This window comes from Bubalus kerabau, chromosome 8 (assembly GCF_029407905.1).
Source record: "Bubalus kerabau isolate K-KA32 ecotype Philippines breed swamp buffalo chromosome 8, PCC_UOA_SB_1v2, whole genome shotgun sequence".
Taxonomy (NCBI): domain Eukaryota; kingdom Metazoa; phylum Chordata; class Mammalia; order Artiodactyla; family Bovidae; genus Bubalus; species Bubalus kerabau.
In genome coordinates this window covers 70674601-70697730 of record NC_073631.1, presented here as the reverse complement: position 1 = coordinate 70697730, position 23130 = coordinate 70674601, and the positions used below count along the sequence as shown (strand labels likewise).

The window sequence follows — 23130 nt, the reverse complement described above, 5'->3', positions numbered from 1 at the left end:
GGATTTGTGCAGAGCGCACACTTGTGGTCTGTGGCAGGGCCAGCAGGCGACACAGAGCCTGTGCCTGGTCAGCTGCACGAGGCTGCTTTGTGCGATTTACTAGTTAATGATGGCAGCCAACATTATCTCTATCATTTCTGTCAGCCACTCTGACTGAAATAAGTGAAAATAATAGACCTAATTTAGGACTAGGAGAGGCCTGCCAGTTCTTCCTCCTCCTCCCTAGAAACCCTGCCAGATGGAGACGAATCTATTTTTTAAGAGTCTAATAAGAGGAAATTCCAAAACCTCAGTAAGCCATTTAATTGTTTTACACTGTTTATTCTCAGGAAATATTCTGTCTTTTGACTTAAATCCCGTGTGCTGCTGTCTTATTATTGTTATTCTGCTTCAGTTGGATTTGAAAGTAACTGGTCACCATTCTCTAATATAGTCATTTAAAAATTTGAAGAACTTTATCATCATCTCCCTGTCTTCTTGTTCCTTTTACTTTCCCATGTAAAAAGTAATAGTTCTTCTGGCCCTTCAGTGTTTTTCAGTGTTTCTTTAGAACCTTCTCTAATTCCTCCATACCTTCCCGTTCTCCCTCCCCCAGCCCCTCACACCCTATCCCGTGTATTTTTGTTATTTGATTACAGCCTAGGTTTAGCATGTAACCTAGTGAGGAGTTTGCCTAACCTAAGGCAATGTCTCTTTCCTTGTCTCTGTTTCCCTGGAGAACCAGTAAGTTACCCTGAAGCATTCCAGGTACTTTATCCTTGAAAACAGAACTTGAGAAATCAAGCTTGTAGCAGCCTAAGGTTGCAGAGTCTGCGTGTGTCACAGAGTCTGTGGGTGTCATCTCAGCTGCCCGAAGCCACTCTTACATCGTTGACACATCCTCTCTCCTGCCAGTATATCTGTGGAGTTAATCATTTCTACCACCTCCTCCTAAAGAGCTGAAATCACCCTGGCAAGTGGCTGTGGGGAGGTGGGTGGAAGGGCTGTCATAAATTTGGTTTCCCAGGAGAGGTATTTGAAAACTGCCTAAGAGACTGTGCCTCACAATCCAAGAAGAGGTTAGATAAAGGCATTAGTAAGGGTGACCTAGTGGGAAGGCTTGCAAAATGCAAGGATGAGTACAGATTGCCCATATGATCTTTTCAAGGGCTCTTCTGTTTTCTCTGGCAGAAATCTTTTGCAGTTGGACTTCTGTCATTCAGCAGCAAAACTAAGCAGTCTGTTTGGAACATAGGTATTGCGGGATTGTGCTGGGTGTGCATTCCGCTACAGATTACTCATTGAACTATTGTAGCCGACAAGCTGAGAGTCCAGAAGAAATCAAAACCAAATTGCTGACTTAGAGTTGGGGGAAGGGGATATCTCTAAGCAAAGGGAGCTCTCTGCCTCTACACAACGTCTGAGCAAGTGTGTTAGTGAATGTTTTCATGAATTATTCATTTATGGTGGATGAATGCAAGCAGCAGTCCCTTGTAAACGACAAGGCTTATAATCAGAGGGCTACTTATTTGTCCTTAGGAAGCAAGGAGGAAGCTTATTAACATCTCACAAACAGGAAGAAATTTTACTTAGAGATATGTTTCTATGGAGGAAAAATTTCCCTCTAGCCAGCCAGAGAGATATATATCATTTATTTGAGCCTACATTTAAAACCATCTTTTATTTTATGTCTTTTGAGCTGCATTTACTTGCCTTTTCTAAGTGTAACTTTATGAATAATTGATAACTGACAAGTTATTGGCTAATTGAAAAACCATCCCTTCATGTCTTTAAGTCTGATCCATGGTTAAAGCCAAACTGTTCAGGTATTTAGGATATTTTATAAAGGGTCTTTTTAAAGAAAAGAGCCTTTAACTCTTTACAAAGAAAAAAATATCAGAATTTGAAAATTATTTTTTTTTTTACAAAAGTACTTCAGAAACCAATCCAACAATGTTTTTGGTTAACTTAAATGAATCAGGCTGACTGCATGACTAATTCAGATTAATGGTGCAGAAATCAGTCATTAAAGGAAAAAAAAAAAAAGATTGATCTACTAATCTCAGCAGAATGGTCATAAATTCACCTCTCCCCTTCTAGTACTACTTTCTCTTTTTAAAACATTTGAAAGCACTAGTAAATACCTCCTTTGCCTGAGTAGATGCAGCAAGCACGCTGTAAAACCCAGCAAAGGCTCCAGCAGAATACAGCTCCGTTAGCTGTATGACATTGTATTACTACTGCCGACTCTCTTGCAGTCAGGCTTTCATTGAAAGAAAAAGAAGTTACATTTCCAAGATATCAGATACTATATCTGTTATATAATACAGTGCATATATTGCAGTAATACCAAATTGATTTTTCTGAAAGAAAAATGGTAAATGCATGGTAACTTTAATTTAATTTAATAAAAATTAATTTCCAACATCCCTGGTGATAATGATTACAAAAGTGTTCTTGTTAGTATCGATAAGTCAGTGCAAAGCAGAGATGTTCAGCAGACCATGGTGTGGGTGTCACAGGTACCTCTGAGCCCAGAGCTCTGAACATTATAAAGTGCAACCTTATTGCAGGGCGGGCATCCAATTTTTTAAATATTATATAGATTAGGGACAGATGAGTGTTCCTGAATTATTCATAGCCTTTTCTTATGAAATGCCCCAAATGTAATTTCAAATAAGAAATTAATTTAATTCAGGCAAAAATAAATGGGTCTAGAGCTCACCTGAAAGCTTGAGTTTAATCTAAGGGACACTGATTAAAAAGTACAGATTACCTTGGAGGTAACCAGTTATGCTGTTCAAGAACAGAAATGGGTTATATTAAGTTGCTAATGTAAAGTGGAGTTTTGCAATTTGTAAATCAATTAAGTTCATATTAATTAGAGATAATTTACTGAACACTGTTCTTGCCATGTCTTTTGCTAGTCAAAGAGATCCTTAATATCTATGTTTTCATTAATTTGAGAAATATTTATTAAACATCTATTTGGTATCATGTACTTTCTTAAATTTCAGATGTGTCTGCACAGGTAAACAAAGCAGATACAATCTCTGACTTATGAAGTATATGGTCTAGTTGGGAGCAGAGACATTTAAAAAAATTCACTCAAAATTTTTAATGAATTGTAATGGAGAAGCAGAGATGGTAAACTCCAAAAGGCCATGAAATACATCTATTTTGTTCATCATCCTATTGTTGCCAATTGGACATATGTAAATGAATTCTTGTGCAAGTTATCTGGTTTACCAAACAAGTTTTCCCCTCTGAAATTAAAGTGTATAGGGTCCAAAATGTATTAGGTGCTCAGTTGGTTTTTTGATGATTGATTGAATAAATGGGGATAAGTGTTACTAGGGAAGAGTGCAAGATACACTAAAGAGCACTCCAAAAAAGTGCTTGTTTTCCCAGTTATTGCTTCACCCATCCTGGTGTAATCGCCCAGAGAAGATTGTAGAATTACTTACGTCAGTGGTCTGTGGCAGGAAGAAAGACAGTGCTTTCATAAAGCTGGAAGAAAATCATTATGGCAGATGTGTGGAGCCCATGGCCATGAGCTGGGGAGGTAGTGAAGGACCAGATGGTTCAGGGCTGTGGAGCTGTGTTGAGTTCTATCACAAGGATATGGGCTTACTAGTATCTCTGATGAGCCAGAGCATTTGCTGTTTTGCTTTGGCTAGTGTACTAGCTTTTCAAGACACGATGGAGGCAAGGGGCTGGGTCGAGGATAAGATGAAAATACTAAGGCAGGATTCTCTTCCTGGATGCCCAAATGTTGTGTCACCAAAGGAAACGGGACAGAGGGACAATTCTCTCAGGGAGATTCCCGATCTTTATCAGAGGTGAGCCTGAGGAAGCTTAAAAAGGGAAATATATTTTAATTGAATTCTGCTGATACTTTGGTGCTTTTCTCAAGCTAACTATTTCTACTTCTTTGTAGAATTTCTACTTTCAAATTCCTTATTTGTTAAAAGGGGAAATACTGTATTTGCCAGCCAGCTTCAGGAGCTTGGCCATAAGACCTGGTACAGAGCATGAGCTCATTCTGAAAGATACAAGTAATATGATGTCTTTGAGAATGGGGGCCAGATAGCTTTCTTGTTTCCCCAGTTATTACTTCTGTTGGATTTCTGTCATTGTTTTCAGGAAAAACAAAATACTGAGGACTGATCTCTCGGGAACTAGTTTGGTTCCATTTTGAGGAAATATTTTCAAGGCTCCTTTCTGAGAAATACTGTGAAGTCATTTTGCAATTCTGTAAAATCATTGGTGGGAAGAATCCATTTGCCTTCATAGAAGAGTTTGGGATTCTAAAGTTAATGCATTTAAAAACAAATATATATGTATGGAGTTTGGAACATTTTTACATTTGTTAGATTGTAGTTCTTCAGTTAAAGCTAAGGATGGATGTTCTTTAAGATTTCAGCCTTACTCACCGCTTTCACTGCTGTGGGTCTGGATTCAATTCCTGGTAGGGGAACTAAGATCTCCCCCCAACACATATAAACACAACAGAAGATTCTAGCCTTAAGGCACAGTTTCTTGATTGAGTATAGTAATCAATCTATTGTTTGGGTAGCGTCTCAGAATAATAATAGAAACAAAAATAACCACAACTAATTTTTAAGCATATTCAATATATTTAACATATGATAACTCATTTAATGCCATGAGATAAATATCTCTCTTACCCCATTTTGCAGTTGAGAAAACAGAGGTACAGAGAAGTCAAGTAACTCTGCCCAAGGTTTCATAGCTAATAAGTGGCAGAGCTGAGATTCCAATTTTGGCAGACTAGCTCCTAAGCCCATGTTCTTCAGTACCCCATTTTATAATATATTTAGTACCTAGGGAAGAAATCAACTACATGGTCTTTCCAGTTCACATACTATTTGATTATCCTGGCAATTTGCTTTCTTTACAAAACAAGAATTTATATTTCTGTAAAAAAATTTCACTTAGGAGAAGAATAAATATTTCTCACCACAAACTGCCTTCTCTTTAGATTTAAGAGTTTTGCATTCCCCTCTTTTTTTTAAAATATAAATTTATTTATTTTAATTGGAGGCTGATTACTTTACAATATTGTATTGCTTTTGCCATACATAAACGTGAATCCACCACGGGTGTACACGTGTTCCCCATCCTGAACCCCCCTCTTTAACTCTTCAGTCTCTGTATCCCAGACAGAAATTAGTGTGGTAAATTTGGCCACAACAGTTCATTTAAGAAGATTCAAAAGAAACACACCTTTCTTTTCATAAGCAAATACAAAGATAGTGGGCAGCAAACTTTCTCTAATCTGTGTGTGAACTCATGTTATATTTAAATGAGAATGAAGTATGGGCTCCATAGAATGGATTGGGTCCATTTTCAAAAATTTCTCTCACTTTTTAGGGACACCTTCTATTTGGAATTTAAGAACTAAGCACTGTAAGAGCTCAATTTCATTTAATATAGATACACTGACCACCTACTTTGTGCCAGGTGCCAGGTTAAGTGCTGTGGACACACCAGTGAGCAGTAAAGAATACCCTTATCACTATAAAACATATAGCCTCACTAGATTGAGAACATATCCCTTTCAGTTCAAGTCCTAGAATCTGAATTTTAGAGCTTCAGGGGATTTCCAGATGGCCTGTAGTCTGATCCATTCATTAAACAAATGATGAGATGGAAAGCCTAAAAGTTAATTAAGAAAGTTTCTTCTCCAGAATCAGAAACTCTAATAGCAATGGCATCTGTATCTCCTGCTCCTTGCCCACCATTCCTGCCGTTTTTTTGCTTTCAAGGTTTTTTTTTTACAGTCTGCCCTCACCCCCAACATCAGGTTCTTTTGTTGTTGTTGTCGTTGTTTTGTTTTGTTTTTTATCTGCTCAAGATTTCTTAGATGGCTGTGCCCTGACTTTGATGCTAATATTGCTCTTCCAATTTTCCAACCTAATTTTTTTCATCACTTATTTTTTCCCTTTGCCTGTCCACATACCTGGCCTATCTGCCTGTCTTAAGAGTTTAATAACTGATCCCAGGAGGTATGGATCTGGTGAAGAACTGGGAAAGAAGAGCAGTCTGCTGTGACTCTCCTGAGATCTTGCAAACAAAATCAATGGCCCTTGGCTCCTTAAAGATAGTGGGCTTGCACAAGGGCAGGGAAGACCAGCAGACTTTACTGATACTCCTAGACTGGATGCCATCCTTTGGAGGGAAAAACAAGGACATGAAATCTCTTGCTGTGGTACCTATCATTCTGCTAAGGACAATGAAAACAGTATATCATCCCTGACATCTTAATTGAAAGAATATCTTACATAGATTTCAGCCGTAAGCAGTATGTTTATACAAGTGTATAAAAGAGGAATAATCTGTCAAGTTGGAAAACTCTTAATGCTACAGGACTCAGTTTCATAATTGAACAATCCAACATGAGCTCACACATCTTACCTTGTTCCATGCTTCAATAATTTTTAGTAGAAATTCTTTACCTAGAGGCATATGCTTATTAAAAAGGAGGCTCGGCTTGCTCAAAGTCTGGAATTATTAGCTCATGGCAACAAGCCTGCACTGGAGCAAAACTGTTGAGTCTTTGTTTTCACAACTTTACCACAATTTGCCATCTTATTTTCAGAGCCTTGCTGATGCGTTGTTTGGGAAGTTTTTTTTCTTTAAAGGAATAAAACAAAATTTCACATGGATGAGTGACTTCTCATGTTAGCAGAATTTTACTACTTCACTGGAAAGTTCAGGGAGCAGTGTGAATATCAAAGGAAATGGGCCATGGATTTATTTTAGTATAAAAAAATCAATAATACCTTAGTTATGGGAGGCATCAAGGTGTGATGGAGGAAGCCCTCTATTGCAAGTTGAGTGTAAGTCGTACTTTTTTTCATGACCCATATGACCTTGGGCAAACTTAAATGTTTCTGAATTCATCTTACTCCTGAGTAACATGGGAGTAATAGGACCTACCTACCACATTGCATTGTTTCAAGTCCCATGAAGGTGAAAATATTTAGAAAAATATGAAGCAATGTATAAGAGCAATATAAAAATTTTATGAGTGTATTAAATAATAACTATTTTTATATGTATGAAGGGAATTAAACAATGCAAGTATTCCAATAACACTTAGCTTCAGTGATCTAAATATTCTGGACAAATGATTATTTCTCAAGCCAAGCTACATAATTACCTCATTCTAGGCCTTTGTATAGCTAGTGATTGGGTAGGCATAGGGTTTTTTTGTTGCTGTTGCAGTTTTTTTAGTTTTAAAAGCCTATGTAAGAAGTCTAGGAAATTCTATTGGTTTTGTAGGTGGGGTTGGGGAAATTACTTACAGAATCTGTGTAAAACAGTAATTCAAAATTATTCAGAATTCAAACATACAGGCTTCCCAAATAACCATTTTCCCTTCCACTGTATTTTGCCAATTTGTCTGATTGGTATCATTGGTAATTATTATAGTCCCAGGGGAACCTCATACCCTGAAAAATTTTCTTAATTAATGAAGGAATATTTAATATTTAAAAATCTATGAGATTTATGCATGGTGTGGAAATAACTGACCTAATAAGAACACTGAATTAAATGAAACATACTATTCCCCAATTATTCTATACAACTGGGAGTTTCCCACAGTTTGGGAGAAGAATGAAAACTTATTTTAAATTTAATTGCTTTTGCATATTCATTTGCCTCACCATTAAGTTGTTTAATTGATTTCTTTTAAAAATAGACCATCAATAAAAGCTGATAACCAGGATTATCATTAATATGTTGGAAACAAAATGTAAATGATGATAATGTGTTGCCCTTGCTTATAAGGATGATACTTCACATCAACATAATCAAATATTTTTAGTTGTTTTTGATAACAGTTCTCAAGTGGCCCTAACTGTCTATACTCAAATTGTTATCCTGGTGACTAAAGGGGCAGGCATATGGTTGAAGACTGTATGTATGTATATATACATTTATGTATGATATGTATGTATGTATATAGATATCTATATCTATCTATCTGGATATTTTTAAATGAATGGATGGATGTATATTTAACTATCTGTAGGGTCTCATTATGAAACTAGGGAGTTCAGATTATTAATCTTGTACTTAGAAGAAGTGACCATTATTAAACATGCTACACTTTGATATATAGCTATTTTCTTTTTAGCAAAGGTCCCAAACAAAACATTAAGACTGGAGAATATAAAACAAAAGTTGTCTGTTGATCAAGCAGCATTTTATACTTCTCTGACTTGAGCTCTGACTATCAGAGACTTTTGACCCAGTGATATTACAACTATAGAAATTTGGAGTGATTGAAAGCAGCCATTTCCTAGACTTATAAAAGCTGAAGGGCCGTCAAAGGCCTTGCTAATCCTTACTGTTCATCTGTACTACAGAGGTCCCAAGTGTACATGTCAAGAAATATCCATAGTACTTCATTTGCTTTTCTAAAAACACCCATGTCATTGTTACAAGCTTCTCAGCTTAGCCTATCTATGTAACCACTCACACACATCCTGTTAATAGAACTGGTTGTAATTTGTGTACATCACCATAAACTCTGTGTAAAACTTTTATATTTTCTTATATTTTCATATACACAACTTCCTAAACATATATATCTAGGACTAACTTAGGACTAATCCTTCTATGATATGTGTGACTGTGATAGCTAGCTGTGTTTCCAAGGGAGATTTCAGGTGAAAAGAATGGAAAACTGAATCTTCTTTGGAATCGTAACAGCAATGTGAAGGAAGAATATCTTGGCATTCTTTCCCCCCGTTCAGGCTCCGTGAGTCACCCATGGGAGGCACATGAGCTCCAAAGAAGAGGTTCTTCATTCTGTCCTTCCCTGAAACACAGGAAGGCATTGCCCTGCAGAGAACATCTCTCTGCAATCTTTACCCAGCTCTTAGCTTAAGAGGTTTTTTTGTTTTTTTTTTTAAGAAAATACATTAATTTGGGAAGCACTATTTTTCTATCATGGCATTGAGGATAAGATGCTTTCACATGGAAGACTCAGAGGTTCTGAGGGGTGTTTATTTATTTGTTTGTTTTGTTTGTTAAGTCATTACTTCAATGGTTTGACATTTATATGGCTCCCCAGAGTAAGAGCATCAGGAGATTGAGAATTGAGCCAAGGAGGTTATTTGTTTGCCATTTTTAATAAACACAAATAATTCCCCTTTTCCCTCAGCCCCACATTCCCTGGCTCATTAAATCAATTTAAGGCTCTTAAAATTTTTTCTGGCAAATTGAAGCAAAAGAACTATGTACTCCCCGAAGGAAAGCTTACCCGAGACCTGCAGATCAGGCTGAAATCAATTTCTGTCAAAGAGTCTAACACCTTGAGTTATTACAAAATGAGGGGTCAGTAATTGGGGGCTGGGCCCCAGACTCGCCCCAAGAAAGACTTGTTGCATCGTGTGAACTGTGATCTAGCTACTTTGGTTTGTGACCTGGCTTTGTGTTTTTTTCCCACTCAAAGTGGAGAATTATGAAAAAGTCACAACAGATTTCTATTGGGAAATTATGAATGAAGTTGGCTCTGCAAATCCAGAGAGTGAAAGTATATCCAGAGGAAAGCCAGGCAGGCTTCCAGGCAGAAGTATGGGAGAATGTTATAAAACAAATGCACACAGATCTCAGGCTCTAAGATCCTCCAGAGGGCAGAGACCTCAGAGTAAACATGCAGGATGTCACTACCAGGTCCCTTCTCTTTCCTAAGAGGCAAGGATTGTAGGAGATTTACTGGCTTGTTGTCTATTGACTATCAGTTAGATAACAGAGGTCAGGAAATGAAGTGGAATTTGATGTATTAACTAGGAAGCAGCAAAGGAAGCCAGGCTTATATTTTATTTGTTATTATTTCCCTAATATCCTCAATTATGTGGCTCCCATCAGGGAATCTGATCTGCTGCTCATGTAATGGTATTGTCCCCACTGGTTCTGGACTTGAAAAACTGGCAGTGAATCCCCTGCCTAGAATATCAGGAATAATGTTTGCTATTTTTTCTTTTCTTTTCTTTTTTTTTGTTCCCAGGCCTGTCCCAGGCTCTCTATCTTCTCTGCTCCATCTTCACAACAGACAGAGACAGCCCATGCCAGCCTCCATGCCTGGGACCCTGCCCAACCCTACAATGCCGGGCTCTTCTGCCGTCTTGATGCCAGTAAGTGCTTCTTTCTGCTGAGGCTTGCCCCATTTGAAAAAGTACAGGAAGTGTGCAGATCTAAGCTGATGGGGAAGCAAAGAGCTTCTTATGGATGGAGAGTTGAGCTGGGTGCCAGTTTGCTCTAAGTGCCTAGTTGTGTATCCTTGGGGATCTTGCTGGCTTCTCCATCCTTCAGTGCTTCCATAATGAGGTATAGTTTCATCTTCTTGCTGGTGACAAGTGAGTTTGTAGTACTCAGGGAATGGGATTTGTCCAGGGACGTGGGAGTGTATGACTACTCCAAAGTCTATAGCTTGGGTTACATATAGTGTCCTTAAATTGCCAGTGAGTGGTCTAGCTGGGACTCAGAGTGATAATGACAATAATAACAATAATAATGATGGTACATAATAAGTGCTCACATATACATGCATATTATTTTTTATTAATGGTGCTAGCAGCATTTACTGAATGCTTACCTTGTGCCAATCATTCTCTAACCACTTCATTAACCTGTGAAACAATCCTCTCAGGTATGCACTATTACTATCCCCATTTTTGAATGAAGAAAGCAAGGCAAGAAACGAGCTTGGCTGAGAAGCAGTGCCATTGAGTTTCAAACCTAGGAGTTCTCTCTCAACCACTACATGATCCATACATTCTCTCCTTTCACTCTCACAACAAATCTCTGAGGTATGCACTCTTCTTACCCTTACTTTGCAGAAGAGGAAACCAAGGCACAAGAGGCTGAGAAACGTGGTTAAGTGACAAAGTCAGTAAGAGCTTATTGTTGTTCATTCACTAAGTTGTGTCCGATTCTTTGTGACCCCATGAACTGCAGCATGCCAGGTTTCCCTGTCCTTCACTATCTCCCTGAGTTTTCTCCAACTCATGTCTATTGAGTCAGTGATGCCATCCAACCATCTCATCCTCTGTGACCCCCTTCTCCTCTCACCCTCAATCTTTCCCAGCATCAGGGCCTTTTCCAGTGAGTCAGCTCTTCACATCAGGTGGCCAAAGTGTTGGCGCTTTGGTTTCAGTATCAATAAGAGCCAGTGAGTGACAGAATCAGGTTGTAGATCCAGGTGGTCTGACTTCTGAGTTATTACACTACACCTCCCTGAAAACAATAGATTCACATAGAACGAAGATTCAGACTGTTTTAGAGCTAACCTGCTCTCCTGCCATGGGATCCCCACTGTGTACGTCTTCATCCTCCCTGGCACTCTGCCTCAGTGCACATGCCTAGTGTTACCATTTTCAGGGCCATAAGGGTTCTCGAAAGCCCTAGAGGTGACATGACAATTCAATTAAAATCCTCCCACCACAATATCGGGAATATTTTGCAGAACGTTTTTAGCATTCTAAGGAACTGTCTACATTTGCTATTTCATTTTGTTCTCACAGCAGTCCTGTGGGAATATGACTGCAGTCATTATCAATATACTTACTTTACCAATGGAAAGCTGAGGAGTATGACATTGGAGGGATTTGTCTAATGTCACACAGCTTGAAACGGAAGAGTTACAAGTTACAAGTGACTAGGATACGCATCTCTCCTCATGTTTTGCAGCCCAGATCATCCCAGAATGAGGAATTTGCTCATTTATCTGGAAGCAGGGAGATGGAGAAAGGCTTGATGGCCCAACTGTAGAGACCTAGGTCTTCCCACTGTAAGTGTCAGGTAGTTCAGGCTAGAAAGATTCTTTGCAAAATGTCAGAAGGACAGCTGAGCTGGCTGACTACCTGCCTCACTCACCTTAAACATTTTGGATGAAGGAAAGCAGCACCACCCACACTGCAATCCCGGATTTCATTCAACCTCACCAATTGCAAGAGACTTCTACCACAAGCCGTTTTCATCCAGGCTTTAAATCCTTCATTTAAAATTGTTTCCTTTCAGAAATTCTAGGTGTTTTCCAGAAAAATATCACTACAGTGACCTTTTTTCCCAATTTGAATAAACTGTGTACCATTCCCAGGGGCAAAGGTGGGGCATTTAGGCTGCAAAGACCCAGAGAAAAGGTTGCCTGGCACTGGTTTCCACCATATCAGTTCATTGTACAATAGAGGAGTAGAACAGAAAATGAGTCTTTAAAGTTTTAATGAGAAGTCATGTACTTGAAAATTTTTAAAAATGTTGATGCTTCAGAATAGAAGCAAAGGATCAAGTACATGGTAAAGAGCCAGTGTAGATAACAGAGTCAGAAGTTCAAACCCATGTCAGTGATGTGTACAGCTGTCACGAAAATAGTGTCCATCTAGAGTGGCAATTCTTCACTGGAATCAGTTTTGTCCTCCAAGGGATGTTTGGCAATATCTGAAGACACTGTTCATTGTCACAACTTGGGAAAGTGCTGTGGGCATCTAGTGGGTTGTGGTCAGGGATGCTAAACAGTGTACAATGCATAGGACAGTTACCAGGACAAAGAATTATTTGGCTCAAAATGTCAATAGTGCCAAGATTGGGAAGCCATGATCTGGAGTGACACTAATGTAACTAATGAAAATGAATGCAAGATATCTAAAAGCACTTACTAAGAGTTTTCAGTTCAGTTCAGTCACTCAGTCATGTCCGACTCTTTGCAACCCCATAAATTGCAGCACGCCAAGCCTCCCTGTCCATCACCAACTCCCGGAATTCACTCAAACTCACGTCCATCGAGTCGGTGACGCCATCCAGCCATCTCATCCTCTGTCATCCCCTTCTCCTCCTGCCCCCAATCCCTCCCAGCATCAGAGTCTTTTCCAATGAGTCAACTCTTTGCATGAGGTGGCCAAAGTACTGGAGTTTCAGCTTTAGCATCATTCCTTCCAAAGAAATCCCAGGGCTGATCTTCTTTAGAATGGACTGGTTGGATCTCCTTGCAGTCCAAGGGACTCTCAAGAGTCTTCTCCAACACCACCGTTCAAAAGCATCAATTCTTTGGCGCTCAGCTTTCTTCACAGTCCAACTCTCACATCCATACATGACCACTGGAAAAACCATAGCCTTGACTAGATAGACCTTTGTTGGCAAAGTAATGTCTCTGCTTTTCAATGGTCACTAAGAGTTTTAGGGCCTAGAAGTTTGGGTCCTTTCTTCCTCATTATCAGGTTGCCAGCCCTTGTGCTATAATTTTAGCTTGTCAAGCATGGACTTTCCGTAGAGGTCTTGTGTCCCCTGGCATAAAAGATTAGTTTGTATCTGTAGGTGAAGGTGAGATTCTTAACTGATTTGTGGTACATGCTGTTAGGCTACAAATTTCACAAAGCCCTAGGTCTGAAATAAATGATGAATCTGTTCATTCATTTATTTCTTAAACTTTTGTTGAGCTCCTTCTAAGGGCCAAGCTCTGTGCTAGATGCTGAAAATGTGGTGAAGGCGAAAATAGGCTTTGCCTTCCAGGAGTTCACTGGGTCGGGACTTCTGATCTTGAAAGTCACAAGCTGAAATTATTTGGGAATATGAATACCCATTTATGATTACAAAAGCCTAGTGGACTGCAGACATTTTTGGCTCCTGTTTTCCAACTTATTTCAAGGGAAAAGAAGAAGCTCAAAAAAGATGATATCCTTTACCTGGATGTTTTACGTACAGTGCTCAGTATTGCTTAGTATTCAGCAAAGCCACTCCCGTCTTCTGACCTCTTCATTCTAGTCCACTCATTAAAGCCACACTCATGGGCAGAGCGTTTATTAGCACAAAGCACCAAATAGTTGTTTTGAAGAGGCTCTTGGTAACCCCATATAATTACTTATGTGGAAAAATGCAATTTTTTTAAGATAGAGAAACCAGCCCTGTTTTTAGTATTCTGTTTAATTTGTGAGTCATAAGGTAGAAACAGTCATAGCCTGTAACTTTTCCAAAAAGTAGGCAGCATGGCTGACTCTGAATCCAGAAGCAGAAAGCAGGCTACTCTCACTTCTTTGTAAAATGGTGCCTCCAAAGCATGATGGAATACCCTGGACAATCATGTGTCCTTCTGAACAATCCTCCCTCCGAAAACTGAAAGCAGAAACTCCTTTGGACTTTATTTCTCTTTGGGAGAAGGTCACTAATTGGAACAAAGGGTCAAATGCTAATCCCACTCTCCTACCCACCAGCCTCTGGAAAGTGGAAGTTCTAAGTAATAAGCGTTTTTTAGAGAAATCTCAATGACTTAACAATTAGAGTACACAAATGTACTTTATTGCACTGAACTGTACACTTAAAAAGAGTTAAACTAGTAAATTTTAAGTTATGTATATTTTATAATGATTTAAAAAATAATTTTTAAAAATTAGAATACTCAGGCTGCTTGAAGATTTAGGGGAATATGAGAATGAATGCAGCCAGCCCATATATTTTAATTCCAGACAATTCCAAAAAACATCATTTGGATTTGCAAAGTATTTACATTGTATTAGGTGTTTTAGGGGATCTGGAGATGATTTAAAGTATAGGGAAGGGTGTATATAAGTTTTATGCAATTACTATGCCTTTTATATGAGACTCGGGTACCTTGGAATTTAGTGTCAGAGGGGGGTCCTGGAACCAATCCCTGGGGAATATTGAGGGACAACTCTATTTTATTTTGCTGAACTGGTGCACACAAAAGGTTTTGCTAGAGTGGTCTAGAAAGTTCACCATCATTAAATAGCTCCTTTTGCAGCAGTTTCACAAAGCCATACACTGCTAGATAACTGATAAACTAATTCCGGCTAAGGTATGGCTGATGGTACTTCACTGTGATGTGATAGGAAGTGTGCCCCAGTCATTCATGACAAGGCTTTTAGCACGTACCTCTGCTCATCCACACATTGGTATCCTAACAGCAACCCTGCCCTTGGGGTGGACACAGCAGGAACTGCAGTGATAATCTCAACAATGGAAGGGACCTTAAAGGGTCATTTTGTTCAACTATTACTCTCAACTCTTATCTGTGAGGTTTCTCTCCTGCACTGTTTGATGAGCTCCTTTGATAAGGAACTCTATTTTCTAAGACTACCTAGGCTAACTTTGAGCAGAAACCTGGTTCCCTAAAATTTCCGAACATTGTTTCCATTTCCATCCTTTGGCAAATGGAAAAACTTTTGCATTGAAGTAACTATTTCTCTCTTGAAGGAAGTCTTAATTATTTTCTGTATGATTTCAGTATTAAGTACACTTGCATTATTCCTGTTCTTCAAAAAGTGTTGGTTTTCTACTAAATGGAGAATGTTTGTCAGACACAGTCTTTCTGACTGAAATAGAGATTTTTTTACTGATTCATTTTTTAACAGGGACACCCTGGAGACAAAAGCCAGAACTCAATTCAGATATTGATAATCGAATGTTAATTGTAGACACAAGGGCAGGCTAGCAGGACAGTGGGGGGCATTGATCACATGTCTTCAGTACCCACACTGCTTTCTTTACCTTCCAGAGCTCTAACCCTGCTGTGAGGCCTAACACTGCTGCTGTGTAGAGTCAGACAAGGTTAACAGGGAAGAGAAGATGTGCCAGGGGCAGCAGCTCAAATACCTCTGCTGGACCATTTTGATGGTGGTCATGAGAGCAACAGGAAGACACATCATCTTTAATAGGGTGGCTTTTAAAATGAATTTTTTCTTACTGCTAAGATGATTCACATTGCAGTATAAAATTTGGGGAGAACACAAAAGCCACAGATAGCTTGAGATAACCATTTGGTATATGCTATATCCTTCCAGCATTTTTCTAGGCATGTGTTATTCTCTTTATAGCTATGAAATGGAAAATCCCATGGACAGAAGAGCCTGGTAGGCTGCAGTCCATGGGGTCCCTAAGAGTCGGACACGACTGAACGACTTCACTTTCACTTTTCACTTTTATGCATTGGAGAAGGAAATGGCAACCCACTCCAGTGTTCTTGCCTGGAGAATCCCAGGGATGGCGGAGCCTGGTGGGCTGCTGTCTTTGGGGTCACAAAGAGTCGGACATGACAGAAGCGACTTAGCAGCAGCAGCAGCAGCTATGAAAATAAGCTTGATGAGTAGTATTCAGATTGTTTACAAAGTGAACACTTGTGGGAGTGTTGCATGGTTTTGTAGAAGTATTGCCTGCTTTTGTTTGGAAATGATCTCCCATCACAATATCGTTCTCTTTGGCATTGGGCTTATTCTCTAGAACATGCGGCTTTGGATAATTATTTGCTGTGCCTGAGTTCAAGACTTAGGAGTACCTTGCTTACCCTTTACCAAACTGCAGGTTTTCCCTGGATTCATTCACAGAAATTCTACACAATCCATTTGAAAGAGAAATGCAGCTTTGTCTATAATCTCAACTGCCTTTCTCAGACTTCTGATTCTGTTCCTTTCCTTTCTCTTAGATGGAGAGACAAATGTCAGTGAACTCCAACCTCCTGGGAATGCAAGGTCCAAATCTCAGCAACCCCTGTGCTTCTCCCCAAGTCCAGCCAATGCATTCAGAAGCTAAGATGGTAAATAACAATTATAATCATCCTTTTCTTACTGCATGACTTTTTCTTTTGATTTCTGCTCTGACTTCCAAACTCCAGTTAAATGAGGTAGATGGCTCCGTCTTTGTTTTCAATGAATAGGTCTTTCTGTGGAAAAGCAGTGCAGAACTTGGCCCTCTTTTTGAGGCTATTAGTTACTGAACCTTGGCGTGGGATGCTCAGGTAACTAGCATTGGATCAGTGTGTGGCCTTAGTGAAAGGGACTGTTAGAAGTTTGGGGAGATCCATAAGAGTTGAGGTGGGATACACCCAAATATGTGTATATTTGTTCAGGAACTGAAATTAACAAAAAACAATCCAGAGTTTCTCTTCTTCAATGTAGTCACCATTTCAGTGCCACTCTTCCTGTCCCCAATAGCCACCAAAGATGTAATTTTTAAACACACAAGTAGTACGAAAATATTTTCATTTTTTGTGTTATAGTCATCAGATGTGACATTGATTTGAAAAGACCAGAGTCTTGTTTTCTCCTGGGGTAACTGCAGCTCACACTGAAATGTGTGATTTCAGGTGACATTTAGTGACTTTTAACATATGAGATTGATGTGCACTGAAGTCATTCTTTCCAATCAAAGTGATAGATTCATGCATTTATATCCTACTAAATATTAATAAAAGCAGTGTCTGTTCGTCTTGGCCATATAAAGTCAATTTGCTGGTTACATTTAGCAAAATTACTTGAGGGAATAATTCAGTTTTTGTATACATTCTGACACTGCAGTTGGTAAGGTGTCAGATGCCAACAAAATACACTGCAGCAAAGTTTTTGTATCTGATATTGGGTAAAGATAGCTTTTGCTTAGAAGTTGCAGATTTTTTTGCTTTGCTGAGTGACAGCATAGAGACCATGTCGGAAGGCTGAGGTTGGATGTTATTGACATCTGTGAAAATTAGCCATCAAAATCCAGGGACTTTGTCTTCAATGGCAGTAAGTGTTTTGGATGCTGGCTTTGGTCACTTTCTCTTGGAAATTTCTCTCATTTGACTTGCACCTTCTTAACCCAAGGAAGCAACTGAACTCCCAGTGTTGGCTACCCCGGGCACATAAAGTCTGTGGTTGGGAGAGGTCTCTTTGCTGGGCCGCAGTCCCTGTGACATGCCAAATGGCACCAGCATCTTCAGCAAAGCTCGTTAAATCTTTTTGGAATCGGCAAATATTTTTTCAACTCAAGCCCTGCTGAGCCAAACCAAATAATTGCTGGCAGAGTAAAATCCAAACTGGCATCTGTTTTGGAGACCAGAGTAATGCCATTTACATTTTTTTAGAGGAAAATAAAAAATGAACTGTGAAGGTACTTAAGAAACAAAATTAAGTTATTCATGTGTATGAATAAGTGTTCTGGGTCTAAAACATTAAATGCTACTCCTTCAGTCGGATTATTTCTGAATCATCTAGTTTAGTTCAGGGTCTGTATCTCTTTTGAGAGACCCCACCAGACAAACTTGAAGGAGATTCTAAAACACAATTCCAAATGAAATTTCCCTGCCAGTTGAATTTTCCTGGATTGTATGCCACCGTTCGACTCAGAAGTATCCTATCCCTCTTCTTGCTGGCAAAGAAGGAAAATGCTTCCAAGGGGAGTCCAGGTTTACAGTTATTTATATGCATGAAATAAGAACATATGATAGGGTAGATTAATAGTGAATAATATCAGCAGGAGACAAAAGGGAATTGGGCTGTGCTTATAAAAATAGTGTTACCCTGCAAATGTTTGTCGAGTTAAATTTTGAGAAGGCATACTCCTCTGCTGATTCATGTTCTAAGTGAATGAATATTTCCAGATCCATGATGTCTGGGCAAATGAACTGTATCATGGAGTTGATACAGCTTTTCCCTCTGCTCCAAACTCCCACCCCCTAACCCTGTTTTTGCCAATACAAATTTGGATTCCTGTTCATCCAAAGGGAAAAATTGTAATATTGGCCACTTATATTTTGGAAGAATAGCATTTACCTAGTAGCTTGGAAAAGCGTTAAGTAAATGACTTTTAATACATTACTCAGCATCCCTATTCTGATTTCTGCTCACTTTATTCACTGGAGAAACTAGTTATTGCTACCTACTCACTGTACAGTATTTTCTAGCAGCTTTGGGTTGCTTAGACGAAAAGTTTTTATGATAGAAAGTAGAGAAGAAAAAAAAAATCTTCCATGATATTAATGTCAGCCAGAGCCTCCACAGGTTTCTCAGAACTATGGGCTTTGTTGTTCTATGCCTAATTTTCTTCCTGTGTAAAAGCTGGAATGGATTCCAGATTTCAGCTAAGACTCTTGTTTCACTGTTTTCAAGGACTTTTCCAGAGGTCACACATGGGCTATTGTGATGAAGGCACTCTGTGGGGTGTGTGCTCAGAGCACACGAGCAACCAGAGAGCCGCCTAGGAGGTATTGCCCACCCCACAATGCTGCAGACCTTGTCTCCTGGGGCCCGGGTGTCCATTTTACAGTCCCTTTTGGCCACTGACAGATGTCATAGTCCTGAATCTCCGGTGAAACTCAGAGGTCCTGGAGGTGGACAGAAGCGCAAGGCAGGATTGCTTTCCATGTACAGCTTTGTTAGAAGCTGATAACTGATTGTTCGAAAGAATGCATCCATTCTCCTTGCCCTGAATGGGTCATTTCTCCTCTGGGAGAGAGCAAACCAGTGTCCCCAGTAAATTCTCCAGTGCATTAATCTGCAACATCCTAAATTGAAATCACACGTGTTTCTCTTTTGATTTAATGTGTATTAGTATCAAGCCGTGCACTTTGGTGGACTGTAGTCACATCTGTCCAAGCTGATTTTATCATAAGTCTGGCAAAAGATAATTTAGTGTTATGGATCTTTCTTCTGAAGAATTAAGCCAACAAACATTGGATAATACAAGTGGATATGTGCATACTGGATTTTGTCTCAGGGTCAGAGCAGATTCAGAGGTGTAAGAGCCTCCCACCTTTCTAACTACACAGGACGATAGGCTCTTCCTCCCAGGGTCCTACGATCAGTGAGTGTCTTTCATGAAAATAAGGTCTGCTAGAAGGAAATTTTTACTGGATATCTGGTAGACAGTTTTAACACTCAAAGGGGAAAGAGAGAGAAGGAGGGGGATGAGCAGAGAGAAAGGGAAGGATGAAGGAGACAGAACGGGTAGGAAAAGCAAACCAGACTGGGATCCTGTTTCCAGCCTCTGCTGGGTGTGTGTGGCTCTGTAATGATGTAGATGCGGTGTTGTCAGTTCTGTAGATTTGTGCTCATTCCTGTTTGTGAGAATTAGACCAATTCTATCTAATTTTTTCAAAGGTTTTCCTTTTCTTTTTTAAAGAAGTCAATAATAGGGTTGGAAAATAAATAAAGCATGGGAAGAACTTGTCTAAACATCTGTCTGTCTGGAGTCTCATTAATGATGAGATGACAACTATTATCTATTATATTGAACCTGATGATGAGAACGGCATATACACAGCCTTTCCTAGAGGGCACTGGCCACTCTGCCCACGAGTCACCGTCAGTTTGGACAGGGGTAGGAAGCCTAGGAAATAGTGACACCAAGGAGAAGTTATGTATAGCTCTGACCTGATTTTATTCTCAGGACAGCCCCATAACAGGGATATTGTCCCCATTTTATAACTGAGACTGAGCTTCACCTAGTTAAAAAAACTGGCCCAATGACGTATCATTTAGCAAAAGCTAAAGTCTCAGACTCTAATGGCAAAGCATTTTCATCACAACACTGATCCTTTAGATAAAAATATACAGGTTCCAAGTGTTGGTAAGCAGCAGATTAAATCAAATTCATTTTAGGTTAATTTATATGTACAAACAAATGGGAGACAAGGATGGCTAGGACAGTGTAGACCTCTAGATAACTTGTAAAAATGTGGAGTGGTTGGTTAGCATGGACCTTACTGCTTAGTTTAACCAGAGCTCTATGGCTGTACTGATTGGTCCAACCTCACTGCCTCTTATTCCAACTCATTTCAATTGTGACATTTCTTGTTTTACATGTGTGTCTCCCCGACTTGATTGATTGGAAGCTCCTTGAAAATAATCCTTGCATTGTGTAAGCTCTGTGTACTGAGAAAGGCCCCATGAATGAGAACTGAATTTAATTGACTTGAATTGAATTAAAATTATGAGAAGGAACCAAACCCTAGCCCTGGAAATGAGAATGGGATGGAGTGGGTAGGGGGCAATGGTGGGGCTAAGAAGGGGAGGAAAACATTGTTAAAATGCTTAGCTAAGTATTCAGGTTGTAAGAGTAGCTATCTACATTTGATTTGTCTGAAAGATATCTAGAAACAATAGCCATCTTATTTTTTTCCTTGAGAGGAAAGCAGTACATCTGTTCCTTAGAAAACAGAACTGCGAATATCATTGCCCTCTGAGGAATTGAGAGCAATCAATGCTAAAGGCTGTTTCTTCCATTGTGATGGACTGACTGTGCTGTGTTTTGGTCACCAACAGTCAGTACCTCATCCAGTTAGGTTTACTGTTCATTGAATGAATACATAAATATACATTAATGAATGAATGAAAGAAACCATAGGATTGGAGCGTCAAGGCCTCTTAGAGATAGAAGGCGCTTAGTGAAGACCTTGCCCCAATCCCTCATTTCATAAGTAAGGACAGAAAAACCTGGCAAAGACTTCAGGAGACCAAGCTATCATGTAAACACAAAGCTGGGCCCCAACTCAGGCCTTCACCCTTCTACACAGAATTGTGCTTTTGCCATCAGCTGTACCAATAAATTACTAACAGTGCTTCTTTTTTTGGCTAATAGTTTCTTCCTGGCAGATTGGCAGATGAGAACCGGGGTGGCATAGTGAGCAATCCATGGTTAAATCTCTACTTTGTTTTGAATGTCAACCTGGGTGTGTTTGTGTTTGCCTTTTCCCTCCCTAATTATCGAGCTGGATAACTGTTTGCCTACGGTGCCCTTTGGCCACCCACTGTCCAATAGATAAATCACAGAGAAGTCTGGTTCCATATGGAGTTGCCTGGAAAATTTATACACATGAAAAGACAGTCTCCAGGTAACATCTCTCTGGCAGTTTTGAGAAATGCAGTCCTTCGATTTACCTATTTGCTTTAATCATCCCCAGCTTCACTTCCTAAATGTCTAGGAATAAAAAAGCAGGGAATAAATAGTCTGTCTGCTTCTCAAAAGCTTTGTGGCAAGGCAGGAAATGCTGTTGACTTGAAAGACGCCCTCCTTCACTTGCCAGCAGCCATGTGGCCCTATAGCCAGTGATCAAAGTGGTGATAGGCTAATCCAAGGAGACCATTCTTTTCAGAATCCTGCTCCTCTGGTGCTATGAAAAACCACTGTCCAGTATGGAGGTGAATTGGGTAATTCTGGGAGGAGGAATTGGGTAAGATTCTGTGACAACAGCAAAAATCTTAACTCTTGATGGATATCATTTTAAGAGCAGTATAAAGCACCACAGTAGAAAACAGTAATTGTTAACATTAATTAATCCCTTGTTATGTGGTGGCAAAAATTATGTTAAGCATCTTACAGTACATTATTTCATTTAATTCTTGAAACAATCCCCTGAGGGAGGTACTATTCTTAATCTCATTTTATAAATGGATAAACTGAGAGACTGAGTAACTTGTGAAGAACATATAAGCTGATTGAAAAGAAAACAATGGTGTTGGGATGTTAACCCAGGTATTGGGCTCTTGCTCCTGACCCTAAACAATAATGTTTTGCCAGCAGTGGGAATGTTCGTCTTTTGAATTTATATTAGTAGAGCACTTTCCAAACTGTAAAGTATACATTGTCTCCTTGGAGCCTGATAGCAACCCCTATAGGGTCAATAGGGAAGTATAACTATCTCATTTTATAGACACGGAGAGTTTTTTAAGTGACTTTCCATCATGATCCAGTGGCATGACCAGGCCCTGAGCCCGTCTTTGATTTTTGTCCTGTTTCTACTATGTCAATCCCTGACCCTGGAGTCCTCATGATAACTTACTCTGAATCAAAGCAAGTCCTTATAAAAGTAAAACTCAGTGGTATTAAAGGGAGATGAGACTCAAATTAATTGCTAGGCCCGGTAACCTATTAACTTCTCTAGTCCTCATCATCTAAACACTGGAGAGAAGGCTGATTCATATTGCTGTCTGGCCAGGACAAGTGCTGAATTAAAGGACTAAAAGCAACAACACAACTCTGAGAGCGCATAGAAGCCCCGAGTCCTTTTTCTTGGCTGAAATATAACCTTTCACATGCTATTACCACTTCACCCATTTAAACTGTAGAAAGCTTAGTTGGGGAATATATCATCTTTTTTGGTACAATGTAAATGGTTAGATTGTGAGATCATTGATAGGTGCTAACAACCATTTATTTATATTGCCATAGAACAGAATAAATTCCTACTGTGTTTACATTCCATGTGCTGATCAGGATCCTAAATATATGGGATTATACATTTGATTGTATTTGTTTTGAAAATGAGAATTTGAGAGATGATCAATTGCTTATGAATCACCAAATTCCAAAGCAGGAAAGGAGCTCAGGGATTATTTTAGTAAAATTCTTTCC

General features: G+C 39.4%; 1 protein-coding gene across 11 annotated transcripts in view; it reads left to right on the top strand.

The window, feature by feature from the left end:
• Window positions 1-23130, top strand: part of CREB5 (cAMP responsive element binding protein 5) — a 441056-nt gene that overhangs the window by 325206 nt on the left and 92720 nt on the right. For 10 of the 11 annotated variants that reach the window (XM_055590513.1, XM_055590516.1, XM_055590510.1 and 7 more), the window contains 2 exons: window positions 10028-10154; window positions 16448-16558. In XM_055590513.1, coding sequence (XP_055446488.1) covers window positions 10028-10154; window positions 16448-16558 — 238 coding nt within the window. The remainder of the gene's footprint in view (window positions 1-10027; window positions 10155-16447; window positions 16559-23130) is intronic. The other variant, XM_055590508.1, reaches the window with a different exon arrangement.